We start from the raw sequence: 22591 nt of genomic DNA, 5'->3' as shown, positions 1-22591 counted from the left end.
GTCAGTCATTACTGAGTCCAGTCATGGGATGGCAGAGGAGAGGACGGTGTACTTTACAGACTACAAACCAGTCAGTTATTATGTTACATCTTCTAGTATTTTGATCCAGTTATTGGATATACTGTATCTGTAGTGTTCTGTGTACTTCATGTCTTCCAGACGTTATAATATCAGGTATTAGATATACTGTATCTGTCTGTGTACTTCATGTCTTCCAGACGTTATAATATCAGGTATTAGATATAATGTACCTGTAGTGTTCTGTGTACTACTGTATCTTCTGTCTTGGAAACAGACGTTATAATATCAGGTATTAGATATACTGTACCTGTAGTGTTCTGTGTACTTCATGTCTTCCAGACGTTATAATATCAGGTATTAGATATACTGTACCTGTAGTGTTCTGTGTACTTCATGTCCTCCAGACGTTATAATATCAGGTATTAGATATAATGTACCTGTAGTGTTCTGTGTACTTCATGTCTTCCAGACGTTATAATATCAGGTATTAGATATACTGTACCTGTAGTGTTCTGTGTACTTCATGTCTTCCAGACGTTATAATATCAGGTATTAGATATACTGTACCTGTAGTGTTCTGTGTACTTCATGTCCTCCAGACGTTATAATATCAGGTATTAGATATACTGTACCTGTAGTGTTCTGTGTACTTCATGTCTTCCAGACGTTATAATATCAGGTATTAGATATACTGTACCTGTAGTGTTCTGTGTACTTCATGTCTTCCAGACGTTATAATATCAGGTATTAGATATACTGTACCTGTAGTGTTCTGTGTACTTCATGTCTTCCAGACGTTATAATATCAGGTATTAGATATACTGTACCTGTAGTGTTCTGTGTACTTCATGTCTTCCAGACGTTATAATATCAGGTATTAGATATACTGTACCTGTAGTGTTCTGTGTACTTCATGTCTTCCAGACGTTATAATATCAGGTATTAGATATACTGTACCTGTAGTGTTCTGTGTACTTCATGTCTTCCAGACGTTATAATATCAGGTATTGGATGTTTTGGGAGGCATTGTGATGTAGTTATCTGTGCTTTGACAACTTTATTCATTTCTGTGTAACCTATCTTCTGACATATTTTGTATATTTATAATTTTCTTATTAATTTGTACCTGTATGTTGGTAACCCGATTTGCATATGTATACATATTCATGATACATAATTTACATATTCATGTTCTGCGGTTTCATATTCATTTGTATTTGTTTACCTGTTTACATGACAGGGCACCTGCATAGTACTCAACTATGCCTCTGCACCCTTTCACTAAGTTGATCACGGCCTCAGAGAGAAGAGGACACACCAACTGACATGCCGGCCTATCATATGGAACTCCCTCCTTCCTCTCTACACAACACCACACCCACCGACATGCCGGCCTATCATATGGAACTCCCTCCTTCCTCTCTACACAACACCACACCCACCGACATGCCGGCCTATCATATGAAACTCCCTCCTTCCTCTCTACACAACACCACACCCACCGACATGCCGGCCTATCATATGAAACTCCCTCCTTCCTCTCTACACAACACCACACCCACCGACATGCCGGCCTATCATATGAATTACTCCCTCCTTCCTCTCTACCACACCCACCGACATCCCTCCTCCTCCTTCCTCTCTACACAACACCACACCCACCGACATGCCGGCCTATCATATGAAACTCCCTCCTTCCTCTCTACACAACACCACACCCACCGACATGCCGGCCTATCATATGAAACTCCCTCCTTCCTCTCTACACAACACCACACCCACCGACATGCCGGCCTATCATATGAAACTCCCTCCTTCCTCTCTACACAACACCACACCCACCGACATGCCGGCCTATCATATGAAACTCCCTCCTTCCTCTCTACACAACACCACACCCACCGACATGCCGGCCTATCATATGAAACTCCCTCCTTCCTCTCTACACAACACCACACCCACCGACATGCCGGCCTATCATATGAAACTCCCTCCTTCCTCTCTACACAACACCACACCCACCGACATGCCGGCCTATCATACACCTTCCTCTCTACACACACCACACCCACCGACATGCCGGCCTATCATATGAAACTCCCTCCATCCTCTCTCAACACCACACCCACCGACATGCCGGCCTCAACACCACACCCACCGACATGCCGGCCTATCATATGAAACTCCCTCCTTCCTATCTACTCAACACTTGGTATGGCTCCATGATCATGGGTGTCCCACGTGTTGGCTAAACCAGAGGTGGTCTCCATATTGGATGTGTGAGCAGGCTCCTGTCTGCCTCTAGGGGTTGTTGTGGAGAAGGAACAGGAACAGGAACAGAAACAGGAGCAGGAACAGGAGCAGGAGCAGGAGCAGGAGCAGGAGCAGGAGCAGGAGCAGGAGCAGGAGCAGGAAAAGGAGCAGGAGCAGGAGCAGGAGCAGGAGCAGGAGCAGGAGCAGGAACAGGAACAGGAGCAGGAGCAGGAGCAGGAGCAGGAGCAGGAGCAGGAGCAGGAGCAGGAGCAGGAGCAGGAAAGGAGCAGGAGCAGGAGCAGGAGCAGGAGCAGGAGCAGGAGCAGGAGCAGGAGCAGGAGCAGGAACAGGAGCAGGAGCAGGAACAGGAAAAGGAGCAGGAACAGGAGCAGGAGCAGGAACAGGAACAGGAGCAGGAGCAGGAGCAGGAGCAGGAGCAGGAGCAGGAACAGGAGCAGGAGCAGGAGCAGGAGCAGGAGCAGGGAGCAGGAACAGGAGCAGGAGCAGGAACAGGAGCAGGAGCAGGAGCAGGAAAAGGAGCAGGAACAGGAGCAGGAGCAGGAGCAGGAAAAGGAGCAGGAGCAGGAAAAGGAGCAGGAGCAGGAGCAGGAGCAGGAACAGGAACAGGAGCAGGAGCAGGAGCAGGAGCAGGAGCAGGAGCAGGAACAGGAACAGGAACAGGAGCAGGAGCAGGAGCAGGAGCAGGAGCAGGGGCAGGAGCAGGAGCAGGAAAAGGAGCAGGAACAGGAGCAGGAGCAGGAGCAGGAGCAGGAAAAGGAGCAGGAGCAGGAGCAGGAGCAGGAACAGGAACAGGAGCAGGAGCAGGAAAAGGAACAGGAGCAGGAGCAGGAGCAGGAGCAGGAGCAGGAAAAGGAGCAGGAACAGGAGCGGGAGCAGGAGCAGGAAAAGGAGCAGGAGCAGGAAAAGGAACAGGAGCAGGAGCAGGAGCAGGAGCAGGAAAAGGAGCAGGAACAGGAGCAGGAGCAGGAACAGGAAAAGGAGCAGGAAAAGGAACAGGAGCAGGAGCAGGAGCAGGAGCAGGAAAAGGAGCAGGAACAGGAGCAGGAGCAGGAAAAGGAGCAGGAGCAGGAAAAGGAACAGGAGCAGGAGCAGGAGGAGGAAAAGGAGCAGGAAAAGGAACAGGAGCAGGAGCAGGAGCAGGAGCAGGAGCAGGAAAAGGAGCAGGAACAGGAGCAGGAGCAGGAAAAGGAGCAGGAGCAGGAAAAGGAACAGGAGTAGGAGCAGGAGCAGGAGCAGGAAAAGGAGCAGGAGCAGGAAAAGGAACAGGAGCAGGAGCAGGAGCAGGAGCAGGAAAAGGAGCAGGAACAGGAGCAGGAGCAGGAGCAGGAGCAGGAAAAGGAGCAGGAACAGGAGCAGGAGCAGGAACAGGAACAGGAACAGGAGCAGGAGCAGGAGCAGGAGCAGGAGCAGGAGCAGGAAAAGGAGCATGAGCAGGAGCAGGAGCAGGAGCAGGAAAAGGAGCAGGAGCAGGAGCAGGAGCAGGAGCAGGAGCAGGAGCAGGAAAAGGAGCAGGAACAGGAGCAGGAGCAGGAGCAGGAGCAGCAGAGCAGGAGCAGGAAAAGGAGCAGGAAAAGGAGCAGGAAAAGGAGCAGGAGCAGGAAAAGGAGCAGGAGCAGGAGCAGGAGCAGGAGCAGGAACAGGAAAATGAGCAGGAACAGGAACAGGAGCAGGAACAGGAGCAGGAACAGGAACAGCAGCAGGAGCAGGAACAGGAGCAGGAACAGGAGCAGGAGCAGGAGCAGGAAAAGGAAAAGGAGCAGGAACAGGAGCAGGAGCAGGAGCAGGAGCAGGAACAGGAGCAGGAACAGGAGCAGGAGCAGGAGCAGGAGCAGGAGCAGGAGCAGGAGCAGGAGCAGGAACAGGAGCAGGAGCAGGAAAAGGAGCAGGAGCAGGAGCAGGAGCAGGAACAGGAAAAGGAGCAGGAGCAGGAAAAGGAACAGGAGCAGGAGCAGGAGCAGGAGCAGGAGCAGGAAAAGGAGCAGGAGCAGGAGCAGGAGCAGGAGCAGGAAAAGGAACAGGAGCAGGAGCAGGAGCAGGAAAAGGAGCAGGAACAGGAGCAGGAGCAGGAACAGGAAAAGGAGCAGGAGCAGGAAAAGGAACAGGAGCAGGAGCAGGAGCAGGAGCAGGAGCAGGAGCAGGAGCAGGAAAAGGAGCAGGAACAGGAGCAGGAGCAGGAGCAGGAAAAGGAGCAGGAGCAGGAAAAGGAACAGGAGCAGGAGCAGGAGCAGGAGCAGGAAAAGGAGCAGGAGCAGGAAAAGGAACAGGAGCAGGAGCAGGAGCAGGAAAAGGAGCAGGAACAGGAGCAGGAGCAGGAGCAGGAGAAGGAAAAGGAGCAGGAACAGGAACAGGAGCAGGAGCAGGAACAGGAACAGGAGCAGGAGCAGGAAAAGGAGCAGGAGCAGGAGCAGGAGCAGGAAAAGGAGCAGGAGCAGGAGCAGGAGCAGGAGCAGGAGCAGGAAAAGGAGCAGGAGCAGGAGCAGGAGCAGGAGCAGGAGCAGGAGCAGGAGCAGGAAAAGGAGCAGGAACAGGAGCAGGAGCAGGAGCAGCAGAGCAGGAGCAGGAAAAGGAGCAGGAAAAGGAGCAGGAAAAGGAGCAGGAGCAGGAAAAGGAGCAGGAGCAGGAGCAGGAGCAGGAGCAGGAGCAGGAAAATGAGCAGGAACAGGAGCAGGAGCAGGAGCAGGAGCAGGAGCAGGAGCAGGAGCAGGAGCAGCAGAGCAGGAACATGAACAGGAACAGGAGCAGGAAAAGGAGCAGGAACAGGAGCAGGAGCATGAGCAGGAAAAGGAACAGGAACAGGAACAGGAGCAGGAGCAGGAGCAGGAGCAGGAACAGGAGCAGGAACAGGAACAGCAGCAGGAGCAGGAACAGGAGCAGGAACAGGAACAGGAGCAGGAGCAGGAGCAGGAACAGGAACAGGAACAGGAACAGGAACAGGAGCAGGAGCAGGAGCAGGAACAGGAACAGGAAAAGGAGCAGGAACAGGAACAGGAGCAGGAGCAGGAGCAGGAGCAGGAACAGGAGCAGGAACAGCAGGAGCAGGAACAGGAGCAGGAGCAGGAGCAGGAGCAGGAACAGGAACAGGAGCAGGAGCAGGAACAGGAACAGGAAAAGGAGCAGGAACAGGAACAGGAGCAGGAGCAGGAGCAGGAGCAGGAGCAGGAACAGGAACAGGAGCAGGAGCAGGAACACGAACAGGAACAGGAGCAGAAGCAGGAACAGGAGCAGGAGCAGGAGCAGGAGCAGGAGCAGGAGCAGGAAAAGGAGCAGGAGCAGGAGCAGGAGCAGGAGCAGGAGCAGGAACAGGAACAGGAACAGGAGCAGGAGCAGGAACAGGAACAGGAGCAGGAGCAGGAACAGGAACAGGAACAGGAGCAGGAACAGGAACAGGAGCAGGAACAGGAACAGGAGCAGGAGCAGGAACAGGAGCAGGAGCAGGAAAAGGAGCAGGAGCAGGAGCAGGAGCAGGAGCAGGAGCAGGAACAGGAACAGGAGCAGGAAAAGGAACAGGAGCAGGAACAGGAACAGGAGCAGGAGCAGGAACAGGAGCAGGAGCAGGAAAAGGAGCAGGAGCAGGAACAGGAGCAGGAGCAGGAACAGGAACAGGAACAGGAGCAGGAACAGTCCAGATCAGGTCATACTCAGAGTAGATCAGCAGGTTCTTTCTGCAGGGCGTGGCCTGGTAATATATCTTGGGTCGTTGTGGAAACCCCCTGCCTCCCTGGGTACAGACAGCTCTGTGGTTGTGGAAACATCCTGCCTTCCTGAGTACAGGCAGCTCTGTGGTTGTGGAAACCCCCTGCCTTCCTGAGTACAGACAGCTCTGTGGTTGTGGAAACATCCTGCCTTCCTGAGTACAGGCAGCTCTGTGGTTGTGGAAACCCCCTGCCTTCCTGAGTACAGACAGCTCTGTGGTTGTGGAAACCCCCTGCCTTCCTGGGTACAGACAGCTCTGTGGTTGTGGAAACCCCCTGCCTTCCTGAGTACAGGCAGCTCTGTGGTTGTGGAAACCCCCTGCCCCTCTGGGTACAGACAGCTCTGTGGTTGTGGAAACCCCCTGCCCCTCTGGTTACAGACAGCTCTGTGGTTGTGGAAACCCCCTGCCTCCCTGGGTACAGACAGCTCTGTGGTTGTGGAAACCCCCTGCCTGCCTCCGTACAGACAGCTCTGTGGTTGTGGAAACCCCCTGCCTGCCTCCGTACAGACAGCTCTGTGGTTGTGGAAACACCCTGCCTCCCTACAGGTAGCTCTGTAGCTGTCATGGTCCTGCCTCGGTACAGGTAGCTCTGTAGCTGTCATGGTCCTGCCTCGGTACAGGTAGTTCTGTAGCTGTCATGGTCCTGCCTCGGTACAGGTAGCTCTGTAGCTGTCATGGTCCTGCCTCGGTACAGGTAGTTCTGTAGCTGTCATGGTCCTGCCTCGGTACAGGTAGCTCTGTAGCTGTCATGGTCCTGCCTCCCTACAGGTAGCTCTGCAGCTGTCATGGTCCTGCCTCGGTACAGGTAGCTCTGTAGCTGTGATGGCCCTGCCTCGGTACAGGTAGCTCTGTAGCTGTCATGGTCCTGCCTCGGTACAGGTAGCTCTGTAGCTGTCATGGTCCTGCCTCGGTACAGGTAGCTCTGTAGCTGTCATGGTCCTGCCTCGGTACAGGTAGTTCTGTAGCTGTCATGGTCCTGCCTCGGTACAGGTAGCTCTGTAGCTGTCATGGTCCTGCCTCGGTACAGGTAGCTCTGTAGCTGTCATGGTCCTGCCTCGGTTCAGGTAGCTCTGTAGCTGTCATGGTCCTGCCTCGGTACAGGTAGTTCTGTAGCTGTGATGGCCCTGCCTCGGTACAGGTAGCTCTGTAGCTGTCATGGTCCTGCCTCGGTACAGGTAGCTCTGTAGCTGTCATGGTCCTGCCTCGGTACAGGTAGCTCTGTAGCTGTCATGGTCCTGCCTCGGCGCTGCGCTGGCTGCAGTTCTGCTGTCACAGTGGAACAGGTACTGGGTGCATCAGGGTTTTATTTTTGGAGTGGTTGTCGACGGGAGATCGTTGCCCTGCTATGGTAGACAGGGTTCAGCTCACTCAGTCCAAGATGACCCTGCCTCTGTGAGGTTACACTCCAGTCTGGGATTATAGCAGCTAAGACCAGCCAGAGAGTTTGCCCCTAACTAGGAATCCCTAAGGTAAACACAATGTAATTCAGTGTCTGTCCGTGTGATTGGCTAGATCATGTTACTGTCCTGTTATGTGTTGATTTGCATGGACGGGGAGTAGGCCAACTACATCTGTTGGGGATTTGCTCCCCGGAAATGCATTTGAACCTCAAAAAAACCCATGAATATGATCAGTTAACCAAAAAAAAGTTTTGTATTTGTAGACCTACACTTAAACATGTTGCACGTTTTACATCAGTAATGAACAGATGACTAATATCTGCCTAGCAACACAATCTCTGTAATATCACTGGACTTGAAAATGTGTAGAAATAAAGACAGATTCTAATGAACGATGTGATATTTGGAGATGTTTTCTGTGTACAGTGACAGTATTTGCCTGTAAAAGGGACATATTCTTCGTTTCACAGTGTAACAAGCCAAAATTAGTCAACTGCTACATGAATAAACTGGCGGCAAATTTGACTAAACATAAATTGTGTCGACCAAAAAAAAAACAGTGTGATTGTGGACATACCAACGTAAATACAACTTTGTTTTCCGATCGTCATTTGGCATCGTTTATGTCTTTTATCGTTTATCTCTGGTTTTACTTGTGGTTGATTCATTTTCACTGTTCTAAAGTAAAGGAGCTTAACTTGAGGTCAGAGGACAGTGTGAAGTTACACTTTCCTCTCTGGAGCCTGTGAGTCGGAGGCCTCCCAGTCTAAACCCCAGGCTTTAGAAAGGGTGACCTCTTCTCATGTATCGAGCATTGGGTTTAAGGTCTGGGGCTGTAGGAGCTGTAGGAGCTGTAGGGGGTGTAGGGGATGTAGGGGGTGTAGGAGCTGTAGGAGCTGTAGGGGCTGTAGGGGCTGTAGGGGGTGTAGGGGGTGTAGGGGCTGTAGGAGCTGTAGGGGCTGTAGGAGCTGTAGGAGCTGTAGGAGCTGTAGGGGCTGTAGGGGCTGTAGGAGCTGTAGGGGGTGTAGGGGCTGTAGGAGCTGTAGGGATCTGTAGGGGTGTAGGGGCTGTAGGAGCTGTAGGGGCTGTAGGGGCTGTAGGGGCTGTAGGGGCTGTAGGGGCTGTAGGGGCTGTAGGGCTGTAGGGGCTGTAGGGGCTGTAGGGGCTGTAGGAGCTGTAGGGGCTGTAGGGGCTGTAGGGGCTGTAGGGGCTGTAGGAGGTGTAGGGGCTGTAGGGGCTGTAGGGGCTGTAGGGGCTGTAGGAGCTGTAGGGGCTGTAGGGGCTGTAGGGGCTGTAGGGGCTGTAGGAGCTGTAGGGGCTGTAGGGGCTGTAGGGGGTGTAGGAGCTGTAGGAGGTAGGGGCTGTAGGGGCTGTAGGAGCTGTAGGGCTGTAGGGGCTGTAGGGGGTGTAGGGGTGTAGGGGGTGTAGGGGCTGTAGGGGCTGTAGGGGCTGTAGGGGCTGTAGGGGGGGAGCTGTAGGGGCTGTAGGGGGTGTAGGGGCTGTAGGGGCTGTAGGGGCTGTAGGGGCTGTAGGGGCTGTAGGAGCTGTAGGGGCTGTAGGGGTAGGGGCTGTAGGGGCTGTAGGAGCTGTAGGGGCTGTAGGAGCTGTAGGGGCTGTAGGGCTGTAGGGCTGTAGGGCTGTAGGGGCTGTAGGGCTGTAGGGGCTGTAGGAGCTGTAGGGGCTGTAGGGGCTGTAGGAGCTGTAGGGGCTGTAGGAGCTGTAGGGGCTGTAGGGGCTGTAGGAGCTGTAGGAGCTGTAGGGGCTGTAGGAGCTGTAGGGGCTGTAGGGGCTGTAGGAGCTGTAGGGGCTGTAGGGCTGTAGGGGCTGTAGGGCTGTAGGAGCTGTAGGGGCTGTAGGAGCTGTAGGGGCTGTAGGAGCTGTAGGGGCTGTAGGAGCTGTAGGAGCTGTAGGGGCTGTAGGAGCTGTAGGGGCTGTAGGGGCTGTAGGGGCTGTAGGAGCTGTAGGGGCTGTAGGAGCTGTAGGGGCTGTAGGAGCTGTAGGAGCTGTAGGGGCTGTAGGAGCTGTAGGGGCTGTAGGAGCTATAGGAGCTGTAGGAGCTGTAGGGGCTGTAGGGGCTGTAGGGGATGTAGGGGTGTAGGGGCTGTAGGAGCTGTAGGGGCTGTAGGAGCTGTAGGGGCTCTGTAGGGGTGTAGGAGCTGTAGGAGCTGTAGGGGCTGTAGGAGCTGTAGGGGCTGTAGGGGCTGTGTAGGGGATGGAGCTAGGGGGGAGCTGTAGGGCTGTAGGGGCTGTAGGAGCTGTAGGGGCTCTAGGGGGTGTAGGAGCTGTAGGAGCTGTAGGGGCTGTAGGAGCTGTAGGGGCTGTAGGAGCTGTAGGGGCTGTAGGAGCTATAGGAGCTGTAGGAGCTGTAGGGGCTGTAGGAGCTGTAGGGGCTGTAGGGGCTGTAGGGGCTGTAGGGGGTGTAGTAGTTAAATGGGTTACATTTGGTAGAAACGGTCCAATTGACATTCTGAGAACATTAACAACAAATGTCCAGTTAAACATTTTCCAGAGAACCTTTGTTGAACCACATTTTTTTGTTTTGTTATTTTAAACCTAATATAAAGTCTGGGAAATCATCTCCACAGATTAGAAGGTATTGCACCCCAAAATATGAAAACCGGTAGGGTCTGTGGTCCCGTTTGGTAGATCATGTTGTCATGGGGAGAATCACAATTGTATACTCCTCACGTCCTCTCTCCTCACCTCCTCACATCCTCTCTCCTCACCTCTTTCTCAAAACCCATTGGAGAAGGTTGGAGGGGAGGAACCTCTGACTTTGAAATCCAATGGATTTTGAGAACTAGACGAGGAGAGAGGGCGTGAGGAGTAGACAATTGAGTATGCAATTGAGGTCTTCCCATGCGGTGTTCTGGCTGTGGCCTACAGAAGCTGTGGCCTAGTAATGGTCGCGTTCCAGGTCAGCTTTATTGTAGTCGTGCTCAGAAGACTGACAAATCCTATTCATTTGGTTCCTGGGACATTTAACACATCTTATCATCTGTACAGTGTGACTGAATAAAAGACGTCCTGAAACGTACCCATTGGTTCACAGAGCACAGGGGGATTGATTCACTGCCTGTAGGACAGATAACTGCAGAGAGCAGGTGTCTGGTGTCTTACGATACCTTCCCCCTCTCTTACCTCAGACTAAAATTAGGCCCTGGACCTTTTCCCAGTGTCCCAAGAGGCAGCCAGACCTATATTAGAGCCCCGGGTGTTTAGGAAACAAAACCCTTCCTTTCCCTGTAACAAGCACCACGTGCTACTGTATCATATGGAACATGGCTGTTGCAAATGGAGGACAGGCTTTATTTCAGAATAGACATATGCAAACAATTTATTTTATGAGCGTGGACTTTTTCTGCCCCATGAACAATATTTTCCCGTAGTGTTTTTTAAAGTTCTTCAAGCTCTGTCAAGGTGATGGTTAATCATTGCCATGTTCAAGTCTTACCATAGATTTCAAGCCGATTTGAGTCAAAACTGTAACTTGGCCACTCAGGACCTTCAATGTCATCTTGGTAAGCAATTTCAAGTGTAGATTTGGCCTTGTATTTTAGGTTATTGTCCTGCTGAAAGATTAATTCATTCCTCAGTGTCTGTTGGAAAGCAGACTAAACCAGGTTTTCCTCCGGGATTTGAGCTATTCTGTTTCTTTTTATCCTAAGACACTCCTTAGTCCTTAACAAAGTCCTTGCTCATAACAAGCATACCCATAACCTGATGCAACCACCACCATGCTTGAGAATATGAAGAGTGGTACTCAGTGATGTGGTGTGTTGGATTTTACCCAAACATAACACTTTGTATTCAGGAGTTTTTTTGCAGTATTACTTAAGTGCCTTGTTGTAAACAGGATGCATGTTTTGGAATATGTGTATTCTGTACAATCTTCCTTTTTTCAATCTGTCATTTATTTTTTAATTTATTTTTAATAAGGAAGTAGAGAACTGAGTAGGATGGTCCTCCCCTAACCTGTTAAGGAAGTAGAGAACTGAGTAGGATGGTCCTCCCCTAACCTGTTAAGGAAGTAGAGAACTGAGTAGGATGGTCCTCCCCTAACCTGTTAAGGAAGTAGAGAACTGAGTAGGATGGTCCTCCCCTAACCTGTTAAGGAAGTAGAGAACTGAGTAGGATGGTCCTCCCCTAAGGATCCTCCACTGCAGGACACAGGTTGCACAGACCGTTGACAGGGCTAATGATCTAAGTGAATTCAACCACAAAAAAATGACTAAGCAAGCTAGAACAACTAATGAAAGGGAGTCATAAAAAATGACCTCTTTCTTCACCTGATCATCTCTAATGTAGGCTAGATGGATCAGATAGTTAGTTATGTCACCTGATCATCTCTAATGGAGGCTATATGAATCAGATAGTTAGTTATGTAACCTGATCATCTCTAATGGAGCCTAGATGAATCAGATAGTTAGTTATGTAACCTGATCATCTCTAATGGAGCCTAGATGAATCAGATAGTTAGTTATGTAACCTGATCATCTCTAATGTAGTCTAGATGAATCAGATAGTTAGTTATGTCACCTGATCATCTCTACTGTAGGCTAGATGAATCAGATAGTTAGTTATGTCACCTGATCATCTCTAATGTAGTCTAGATGAATCAGATAGTTAGTTATGTCACCTGATCATCTCTAATGTAGTCTAGATGAATCAGCTAGTGATCACCTCTAATGTAGTCTAGATGAATCAGATAGTTAGTTATGTAATCTGATCATCTCTAATGTAGTCTAGATGAATCAGATAGTTAGTTATGTCACCTGATCATCTCTAATGTAGTCTAGATGAATCAGCTAGTGATCACCTCTAATGTAGTCTAGATGAATCAGCTAGTGATCACCTCTAATGTAGTCTAGATGAATCAGCTAGTTAGTTATGTCACCTGATCATCTCTAATGTAGTCTAGATGAATCAGCTAGTTAGATATGTCACCTGATCATCTCTAATGTAGTCTAGATGAATCAGCTAGTTAGATATATAATCTGATCATCTATAATGTAGTCTAGATGAATCAGATAGTTAGTTATGTCACCTGATCATCTCTAATGCAGTCTAGATGAATCAGCTAGTGATCATCTCTAATGTAGTCTAGATGAATCAGCTAGTTAGATATATAATCTGATCACCTCTAATGTAGTCTAGATGAATCAGATAGTTAGTTATGTCACCTGATCATCTCTAATGGAGCCTAGATGAATCAGCTAGTTAGTTATGTCACCTGATCATCTCTAATGTAGCCTAGATGAATCAGATAGTTAGTTATGTCACCTGATCATCTCTAATGTAGTCTAGATGAATCAGATAGTGATCACCTCTAATGTAGTCTAGATGAATCAGCTAGTGATCACCTCTAATGTAGTCTAGATGAATCAGATAGTTAGTTATGTCACCTGATCATCTCTAATGTAGTCTAGATGAATCAGCTAGTGATCACCTCTAATGTAGTCTAGATGAATCAGCTAGTTAGATGTATAATCTGATCACCTCTAATGTAGTCTAGATGAATCAGCTAGTTAGATATATAATCTGATCACCTCTAATGTAGTCTAAATGAATCAGATAGTTAGTTATGTCACCTGATCATCTCTAATGGAGTCTAGATGAATCAACTAGTTACAAGAGAGAAAAGAGTTTAAAAAACAGCAGTAATCAACAATATCATACGAATTGGTGGACGTATATAACAATTTAGAGGACGTATACTGTGGTATTGCACGTCGTTATCTGTAACCAGTTGCTTGTTGCTACTGATAATTATAGATAAGGAGAATTATGGGGAGAATTTACATTGGCGGTAACTAATGACAAAGGTTAAGAGAACTAAATCCGACAAAGGATAGATTAATTGGGTTAAATTCAGAATAAGGGATTAGCTAAAATGCTACAGTTGTCGCCGACGTAACTCAAAACATGCATTTGGATTGCTAGACTGTTGCGGAGAACATCAACCCATCCTCCGCGACCAACCTCCCAACATGTGTTTCTGTCTCATGTAACTACACCATTAGTAGGTGTCATACGTCTTGGAGGTGCTCAGAAATAGGGCAAGTGTATTTCGTCTCACTCTGAGGCCAGGCTGTTTTTTCAGAGTAGGGCAAAAGGACTGGTGCTACAGCACCACTAGGACTCTATCTGTACCCCTGCCTGATCCAGATTAGCATGGTTGATCCAAATTAGCGTGGTTGATCCAGATTAGCATGGTTGATCCGGATTAGAGTGGTGATCCGGATTAGAGTGTTTGATCCAGATTAGTGTGGTTGATCCGGATTAGAGTGGTGCTCCGGATTAGAGTGGTTGATCCAAATTAGCATGGTTGATCCAGATTAGCGTGGTTAATCCAGATTAGCGTGTTTGATCCGGATTAGCGTGTTTGATCCGGATTAGAGTGGTGATCCGGATTAGAGTGTTTGATCCAGATTAGTGTGGTTGATCCGGATTAGAGTGGTGCTCCGGATTAGAGTGGTTGATCCAAATTAGCATGGTTGATCCAGATTAGCGTGGTTAATCCAGATTAGCGTGTTTGATCCGGATTAGCGTGTTTGATCCGGATTAGAGTGGTGATCCGGATTAGAGTGGTTGATCCAGATAAACATGGTTGACCCAGATTAGCATGGTTGATCCAGATTAGCGTGTTTGATCCGGATTAGAGTGGTGATCCGGATTAGAGTGGTTGATCCAGATTAGTGTGGTTGATCCGATTAGAGTGGTGCTCCGGATTAGGGTGGTTGATCCAGAATAGCATGGTTGATCCAAATTAGCGTGGTTGATCCAGATTAGCATGTTTGATCCGGATTAGAGTGGTGATCCGGATTACAGTGGTTGATCCAGATTAGTGTGGTTGATCCGATTAGAGTGGTGCTCCCCATTAGAGTGGTTGATCCAGATTAGCATGGTTGACCCAGATTAGCGTGGTTAATCCAGATTAGCGTGTTTGATCCGGATTAGAGTGGTGATCCAGATTAGCGTGGTTGATCCAGATCATAATGGTTGATCCAGATTAGTGTGGTTGATCCAGATTAGTGTGGTTGATCCAGATTAGTGTGGTTGATCCAGATTGCCTTGTTTGACCCAGTGTGAAGGGTACAATCACAATCAATTGTTGTTCCAAAACCGATTGAACCACCAAAACCTTGATTTTAAAATGAAGACTGGATTGTGTTATGATTTCTGTTATGTAATATGATTTACTTTTAACCAGTAAGAAACCAACAAACAAGTCACATTAGGTAACAATATTCCCATAGAACACCTGACAAGTTTTTACCTAAATATATAAACTTTATATGGAGACATGTTTATACTTGCCTCACATATTATAATCCTTTTAAAGGGACTTCTATTGTCTATTTCAATTATTGAGGTTTTATAAAGTTACCCAGTACCCCCAGGATACCGAAGCCCTTTAAGAATGTATTTTAATGAGCCGGTTGTCATGGGATGCCAAATCTATCTAAAGCAGTTTTCATAGAGCCGTTAGCAGTGGTTAAATAAAGAGCAGGACAGCTGTGAGGGCTGGCCCACATTACTGAAACAACATGCGCAGACCACAGGATCAGGATACCATGACCTCACCCACTAGTGGAAACAACATAGAGATGGATAGAACCACACAAATAGGACTTGACTGTTAATAAGTTATATCACACAATGGCACATTTACCTCATTCATTTACTTTATTAATTTTTTTAAATGAAAGTTAACAAATAGTACATGAAAACACATTATTCACTAAAATACATAATGGATAAGATCGTCCAAAATAAACGAGTACAAACATTAATATTTTTGCATAATTGTATATTTTTGACCGTTTGTGAATAATTTTATACCAGGTTGGCAGTGTGTTGCTATGGAGAAAATCAACTGGTACACATAACATACTGCATATGCTTCAGACATGTTGATCTAAACGTAGTTTTTAAGAGGAATATGTCGGCTAAATGAAATGAATGATAAATATGATGTGAAGTGATCGTCGAAATAATCACAGTCCAACGTCTGTTCTTCACAATTCCTCAAGGCATTGTCCAGCTGAAAAACAAACCAGGAAGAGAAGAGGGATGTCAATGATTCATTTATATTAATTACAGTAACACACTAGTACGTGGCATCTTCTGTTTGTCTCAAATGTTTTCAGTATGTAATGAATTTTGTCTTAATAGAAGCTCACAAAAACATTTAAGACGTGGGTTAATGTTTTGGTAGATTTATGTCAAATAAATTTATCATTTTGTCATTGATGTTTTGTCTTTGTTTTGTCTTTTCAGGGGGTTGAAATGAATCGCTGATGGCAGTCAGGTACAGCAATGGACTCCAGCCGGATCTTCCCGACCCCTCCCAGCCTCCCCCTCCCCTGCTGCCCAAACCAGACAAGGCCAATGCCCGGCTGCAGAAACTCATCAAGAAGAGTACCAAGAAGAAAGCCCGACCCTCCCAGACTCCCATCCCCTTCCGCTCCTGTCTGTCCCCCGTACACGAAGCTTCGGACCTGGAGCACAGCGACACACACTCGACTCCTCCCCGGTCACCGGACTTCAGTTTCCCCATTAGGCCTCTGTATGATCCACACCCCCGCTCTCCGTTCTCGTTCCCCCCCAGTGGTCCATATGGTAACAATCCTTACGGCCAGACAGGGGTCTTTCCCCCCCTACTGGACTACACCGCTCCCATGCAGACATCAGAGAACCAGGTGGCGCCCCTCTTTGAGTGCTCGTCGTTTATGTTTGACGATGACGACACAGAAAGCATGATGCCACCCTCGCCTCCGCCTCCGCCTCCGCCACCCCCACCCCCACCCCCACCCCCACCTGAGTTCTCACAAGGCCCTGCAGTTCATCTGTATGACTTGTATTCATCTGTAGCACTGAATTCGTCTGGGTCGGTGGCCACGGCAACAGTAGCTCCAGACTCAGTCCCCAGTGTACCACAGTCAACTCCCCCAACTCCATGTTCACCTAAGATATCAACTCATGTTATGACTCTTTCCCCACCAGTACCTAGTGGTCCGGGTCTGGCACCATTACCCGCTCAGGTCCAAGGTCCAGTCCCACTTCCTGCTCCAGTACTGATGTCAGCGCCAACCCTTCAGACACAACCTCTGACCTCAACCCATCAGGTGATGACACCCAGTAAGCCAAAGGATGAGGCTCCAAAGACCACACCAGCTTTGCTCACTAATAACCTTGGTTCTGAAGATCACATTATGAACAAAGTGGCTTCTAAGATGGTCAGCACGCAAATAAATCAAGCTGATTCCCGTAAAGTCAAACCTTCTGACGTCATCCCACAAACAATGATTTACACGTCCAAGGCAACGTTTTACGAAATCTCCAAGCCTGCACTTCCAGACATAACAGGAGTGAATATATTGTATCAAGGAGCATCGTTATCCACGATACACAGGGAGAAATCACCACTGACTTGTCACCAAAGTGAGCCGGCTATCCCATATAAAGTTTCCGTGGCAAAGACCCCTTCTGGAAGATCGAAAACACCCTCACACCATCCCACAATGGGAAGACTGACACCTGTTTTTGAGATATCGAAAGCCAATCCACTCCTGTTCGCTGCAAGTCCAGTCTTCTTCTCCTCTCGGGATGTGCACGCCTCGGTCGTAAACACAGAGACAGAGAAATACATGTCACCACTGACTGTTACCAGAGCTCTCTCAGCAGCAACCGAACAACTGAAACCAATTGGATCTCGTTCAGATACAGACATATTCCAAAATAATGGAATTACAACTACCATGGGAGGATCTATGGCTAATTTATCTTCTATGTTCAGCTCCTGTCAGGATGTACACGTCACACAGAGAGTCAAGTCGCCAATGGCTATAACCAGTACAGCCCAAACACCCTCAGCAATACCTGTTAACAGTAGAGTCAAATCTCCCTCAGCAATACCTGTTAACAGTAGAGTCAAATCTCCCTCAACAATAACTGTTAACAGTAGAGTTAAATCTCCCTCAGCAATACCTCTTAACAGTAGAGTCAAATCTCCCTCAGCAATAACTGTTAACAGTAGAGTCAAATCTCCCTCAGCAATAACTGTTAACAGTAGAGTCAAATCTCCCTCAGCAATAACTGTTAACAGTAGAGTCAAATCTCCCTCAGCAATAACTGTTAACAGTAGAGTCAAATCTCCTCCTTCAATGCCTGTTACCACTACAAGCAATATTCCCTTAGCTGCAGCAGAAGCACTAAAACCAATAGGATCTAACTCTGACAAACATTTACAAGGTGTGACCAGTGTTGATAGAAGTACAACTCAGACTAATGGAATAACAACCAACATGGAACGGTCCATGGCTACGATATCTTCTGCATTCAGCTCCTATCAAGATGTACATGCTTTGGTTGTAAACAAAGAGACACACAGATACCAGGAGATACAGGATACAACTACTATGCTCGGATGTATGACTAATATATCTCCTGCCTTCAGCTCCTATCAAGATGTACATGCCTCAGTCATAAACACACAGAGACACAAGTCACCCATGCCTGTTATGTGTAGAGTTAAATCTCCCCCGGCGATGCCTGTTACCAGTACAGCCCAAACTCCCCTAGCAATTCCTGTTGCCAGCAGAGTCAAATCACCCCCATCAATGCCTGTTAACAGTACAGTCAAATCACCACCATCAATGCCTGTTAACAGTACAGTCAAATCACCCCCATCAATGCCTGTTAACAGTACAGTCAAATCACCCCCATCAATGCCTGTTAACAGTACAGTCAAATCACCCCCATCAATGCCTGTTAACAGTACAGTCAAATCACCCCCATCAATGCTAGTTAACAGTACAGTCAAATCACCCCCATCAATGCCTGTTACAAGTGCAGTCAAATCACCCCCATCAATGCCTGTTACCAGTGCAGCCCAAACTCGCTCAACAGCCACTGAACAACCAAAACCAGCTGGATCTGCCTGTGCCGGCTCAGTGGAACTTTCACAAGGTCCAACCAGTGGGGATAGAAATAGGAACCAGACTAGTGGAAGTACAACCACCACTGAAAGATCTATGGCTGAGAGAACTCACAATGAGATTCTAGCATCAAAGATCGCTGCACGTGACAGTGCAGTTTCCAAGCCAAAAGTCAAGTTTACAGAACCTCGTATGCAGAAAGATAAAATGGATGAAACAACTGAATATGGAATCCCACCTGAGTATCAAAAGCAACAGGCCCCATTGTCCCCCAAAAGGATACCAACGACAGCTTCAAATGGATACAAAGCGCCAACCATTTCAGCTCCACCAAACGGACCCACTGTGCCAATGATCTCAGCACAACCACCTCCAAACACTGTGCTAACGCCAATGATTTCATCACCTCGATCCCCATTGACCCCTAGATACCCAGACTCTCCTATAATTGGCTTACGTAAAGTTTTGGCACCATTGATAGAGCATCAAAATACCCCTACATCCAAAAAACCTAAAACACGGTCAACATATTACGGACTGACTCCGGCTGAGTATGTTGCCTATGGTGGGATCCGGACATACTACGGTCCTTCTGGACCTAAAGCTAATGAATCAACACCATCACCATCCACAGCACAGAATAATGGATTACCAAATGGGCCTCGTCCTCCTTTAATCTCTAAACCTGAAACATCCCCCATAGGATCAAACACACCCAACAGAGAACAACAGAAACCTACCCTGCATGGGCAGCATTCTACTGTTCCGGCACCTTCACTTTCAACACCTTTAGCTGCAACTGGCTGTTCTCAGACACCCACAGATAAGGCAGCCATATTTAAACCCAATACATCAGATGTTAACAAATCTGAAGCACCTGCTTATGCAATACAACCTGATATAACACCCATTGTGGACATAACAAAACCTGAACTTCTATTGGCCCTCGGACAGTTAACTCTTCCACCAGCCACCAGTGAAGTCCCCACACCAATGGCCTCTCATTCTGAGGTTCCAAGACTGGCACATAAAGCAGGTGTGGTACACACAATCAGATCAGCTCCATTTCAGCTAAATGAAACTCCTTTATTCCCGATAGGTAGGAATGTTGTGTCAAAGTCGCTGTTTCCTTTCAGCATTCCGAATGCTGAAGTTTCACAAAATTCAACTGTAGCAAATATTCCCCGACACAGTGGAAAGTCAGAGGCAGATCCCACAGTCATGCATCTTTCTGTCGAGGATAATATTAGCACAGACACTAAACTACCCAGAAAACCTGTCATAGGAGCCCAAGTCCCTAATAACCCTGATATAGGAAGCCAACTCCCCAGCCAACCTACCACAGCAACTATACTACCAGACAAGCCTACCATAGACACCAAACTACCTAGCAAGCCTAGTGTGCCAACCCTAAGAACTCAACTCTCTCATACACCTACTATTGAAACAGGAACCCAAGTCCTCACCAAACCTACTATAGAAAACCAACATTCATGCACACCTATCACTGGAACTAAACTTCCTAGCCCACCTACCAAAATAGCACAACTTCCCAGCCCACCTAGCATAGTAGCCCAACTTCCCAACTCACCTAGCATAGTAGCCCAACTTCCCAGCCCACCTAGCATAGTAGCCCAACTCTCTAGCACGCCTAGCATAGAAGCCCAACTCCCCAACGAGCCTTTAATAGAATCTGTACAACCTGGCAAGTCTACTCCAGAAAATATTCTGCCCAGTACCATGCAGTACCATGCAAACCATACCAGGAAGCATTTTGTAGAAACCAACTCCCACAAAGCAATTGAATGCAGACAATCTACAAAATCTACCATTGATGAAAAACCTTCCACCAAGTCCACTACTGAAACGAGATTCTCAGCCAGCTCTACGAACGAAGGTAAACAATTTACAAACCCTATTGTAGCAAATGGAGCTTGGCTGAAACCATTCCTAGAGCCTACACGTACTAACTCAACTATCATAAGTGCACAGCCATCCACAGAAATTAGATCCCCAATAAGCCCTACATTACAAGCTAAGCATTTTACAAAGCCTGTTTACAACAATAGTTCCTCTCCAAAACCTGTCCCACATACTAACAGGCCTATAATAATTGTACAACCTCCCACACCTCCCATAATAGAGGCCATACCTCCCTCAACCCCTGCTTTAGAAACTAAACCCTTTACAAAACCTGTTGCAGAAGCTAAAAATTCACCAAAATCCCTTGAACCTGTCTGGGCTAATATAACTATCATAAATGTACAACCTACCGCAGACTCTTTTAGCCCTACTATTGAAGCTAAACCCTTTATGAAGCCCATTATAGAAGCTAGCGCCTCCCCAAAACCTGTCTCAGTGCTTCCTAACAAACCTACCATAAAAGTCCTACCATCTACACCGCCACGTAGACATAACAGACCATGGTCAACAACGCCTATGGAACCTAAAGCTGTTACAGAACCTAACCATGCAACAAACAAGCCTACCGTGTATGTACAACCTTCGACAACATCTACTACAGAAACTAGACCCTGCTTCAGCCCTACTGTTGAAGCTAAACCCATTATACAGCACAATATGGAAACCAAAGTATTTGCTAAATCATCCCCAGAGCCTAAACCAGCTAACATGCCTACAGTATATGTACAACCTTCAACAGAACCTACTAGAGAAACTAGACCCTGCTTCAGCCCAACTGTTGAAGCTATACCCATTATACAGCACAATATGGAAACTAGAGTCTTTGCCAAATCATCCCCAGAGCCTAAACCAGCTACCATGCCTACAGTATATGTACCACCTTCCCCAAAGCCCATAGAAAGAGAAACCACCTTAAGCCCTTTTATTGAAGCTAAACCCTTTACACAGAATAATACGGAAACTAGAGACTTCACAAAACCTGCACCAGAACCTAAACCAGCTAACAAGCCTACCATAAATGTACAACCTTCAACAGAACCTACTATAGAAAGTAGATCCTACTTCAGCCCTACTGTTGAAGCTAGACCTGCTGCAAAGGTTATGGCATCAAGAAGTTGCTTTAGTCCCACTAGACCTTGGTTAACCCCTTCTACTGAAGCTAAACCCTTGACGAAGCATGACATTGAAGCTATTGTCTCCCTAAAACCGACACCAGAGCCTAAATCGACTAACACCACTTCCACAGGGCCTGCTATAGAACGTATATCGTCCCCAACCCCAACCGCTGCCGTAGACACTGTGATAAAACTACCTGCCGTTACCAAAGTGATTGACTCTTTCACTCCTGCCTCTCTGCCTCAGGCCTCAGCCTCTGTAAAAGCCCCGTCCACAAACAGAGGAATGTCATCGCCATCTCAGCCAAAGACTGGACAGACAGAGACGGACACAATGGAAGATGTGGAAGTCACTGCCTCAGGTGCACAGGGGAAAGCAGCCAGACGTCAAGAGACACCCTGTACGAAGCCTACGATATCAACTGCCTCAGGTGCACAGGGGAAAGCAGCCAGACGTCAAGAGACACCCTGTACGAAGCCTACGATATCAACTGCATCTTCGACTGTTGACAATGTAGACAAAGTAGACAAGCCCCAAGCTTCAACCGCTAAGCCTAGCCTTGCTAACGCTGCACTGAATGCAAGGAAACCTAAAAGTATGAAGAAAATGTTCAGTGGCTGGTCGCGCCTCAAAAAACACATGGTCGTTGAACCAGAGGAGCCTCAGTTCCCGGAGCCAGAGCCCGAATCTGTCCACAGGGATGGCGCCATCTACAGTAACAACACTGACCAGGCCAAATCTAGTCAAGCTTCTTCAGCAAAAGTCAAAGACCACTCTGAGAAGGGCAAAGAAGTGCTGAAGGAGACAGAGGCGCCCAGAGCAATGAAGATGTGGGACGCCATGCTCTTCCACATGTTCTCAACCAAGGAAGCAATAATGCAGCAGATCAAAGCTAGCAAAGCTCCCGACGGCTCCGACAAGAAGAAAGACCAGAGAGAGCAGACCGTAAAGACACGGAAAGTCAATCAGCAGAAAGAGAATGAGATGGAGGTCGTCCCATCTTTTGCCAGCCGCTTGCCACTCCTCCTCTACAGTCCGCGCTTCGATGCCAGAAAGATTAAAGAGGCTGCAGAGAAGCCGCTGGGGAAGATGTCAGCTGTGTTCCAAAGGGGGCTGATTAACCGCAAAAATCAGGACGGGGAAGGGAAGGACTTTAATAAAACCGCCAGGGGATTCGGTTCCTCAAGAACAACTGATGTCTAACTTTGAACTCCACACAC

The 22591-nt window shown here is 47.9% G+C and overlaps 1 protein-coding gene across 1 annotated transcript; it reads left to right on the top strand.

The window, feature by feature from the left end:
* Nucleotides 1-7279: 7279 nt before the first annotated feature.
* LOC124023041 (mucin-5AC-like) lies at nt 7280-21880 on the top strand. Its single transcript, XM_046337633.1, has 3 exons — nt 7280-7458; nt 15673-20229; nt 21618-21880. The coding sequence occupies exons 2-3, from the start codon at nt 15693-15695 to the stop codon at nt 21878-21880; spliced, it is 4800 nt and encodes a 1599-aa protein (XP_046193589.1). The 5' UTR covers nt 7280-7458; nt 15673-15692.
* Nucleotides 21881-22591: the final 711 nt, after the last annotated feature.

The sequence above is a fragment of the Oncorhynchus gorbuscha genome, unplaced genomic scaffold (genome assembly GCF_021184085.1).
Source record: "Oncorhynchus gorbuscha isolate QuinsamMale2020 ecotype Even-year unplaced genomic scaffold, OgorEven_v1.0 Un_scaffold_1486, whole genome shotgun sequence".
Lineage (NCBI taxonomy): Eukaryota > Metazoa > Chordata > Actinopteri > Salmoniformes > Salmonidae > Oncorhynchus > Oncorhynchus gorbuscha.
This window is presented reverse-complemented; position numbering and strand designations above follow the sequence as displayed.

Bases quoted from the DNA above. Each gene is read 5' to 3' on its own strand.
- LOC124023041 (XM_046337633.1), top strand. From the start codon at position 15,693: ATGGCAGTCAGGTACAGCAATGGACTCCAGCCGGATCTTCCCGACCCC. The intron at 20,230-21,617 runs GTAAACAATTTA...TCTCTGCCTCAG, and splicing joins AGCCAGCTCTACGAACGAAG to GCCTCAGCCTCTGTAAAAGC.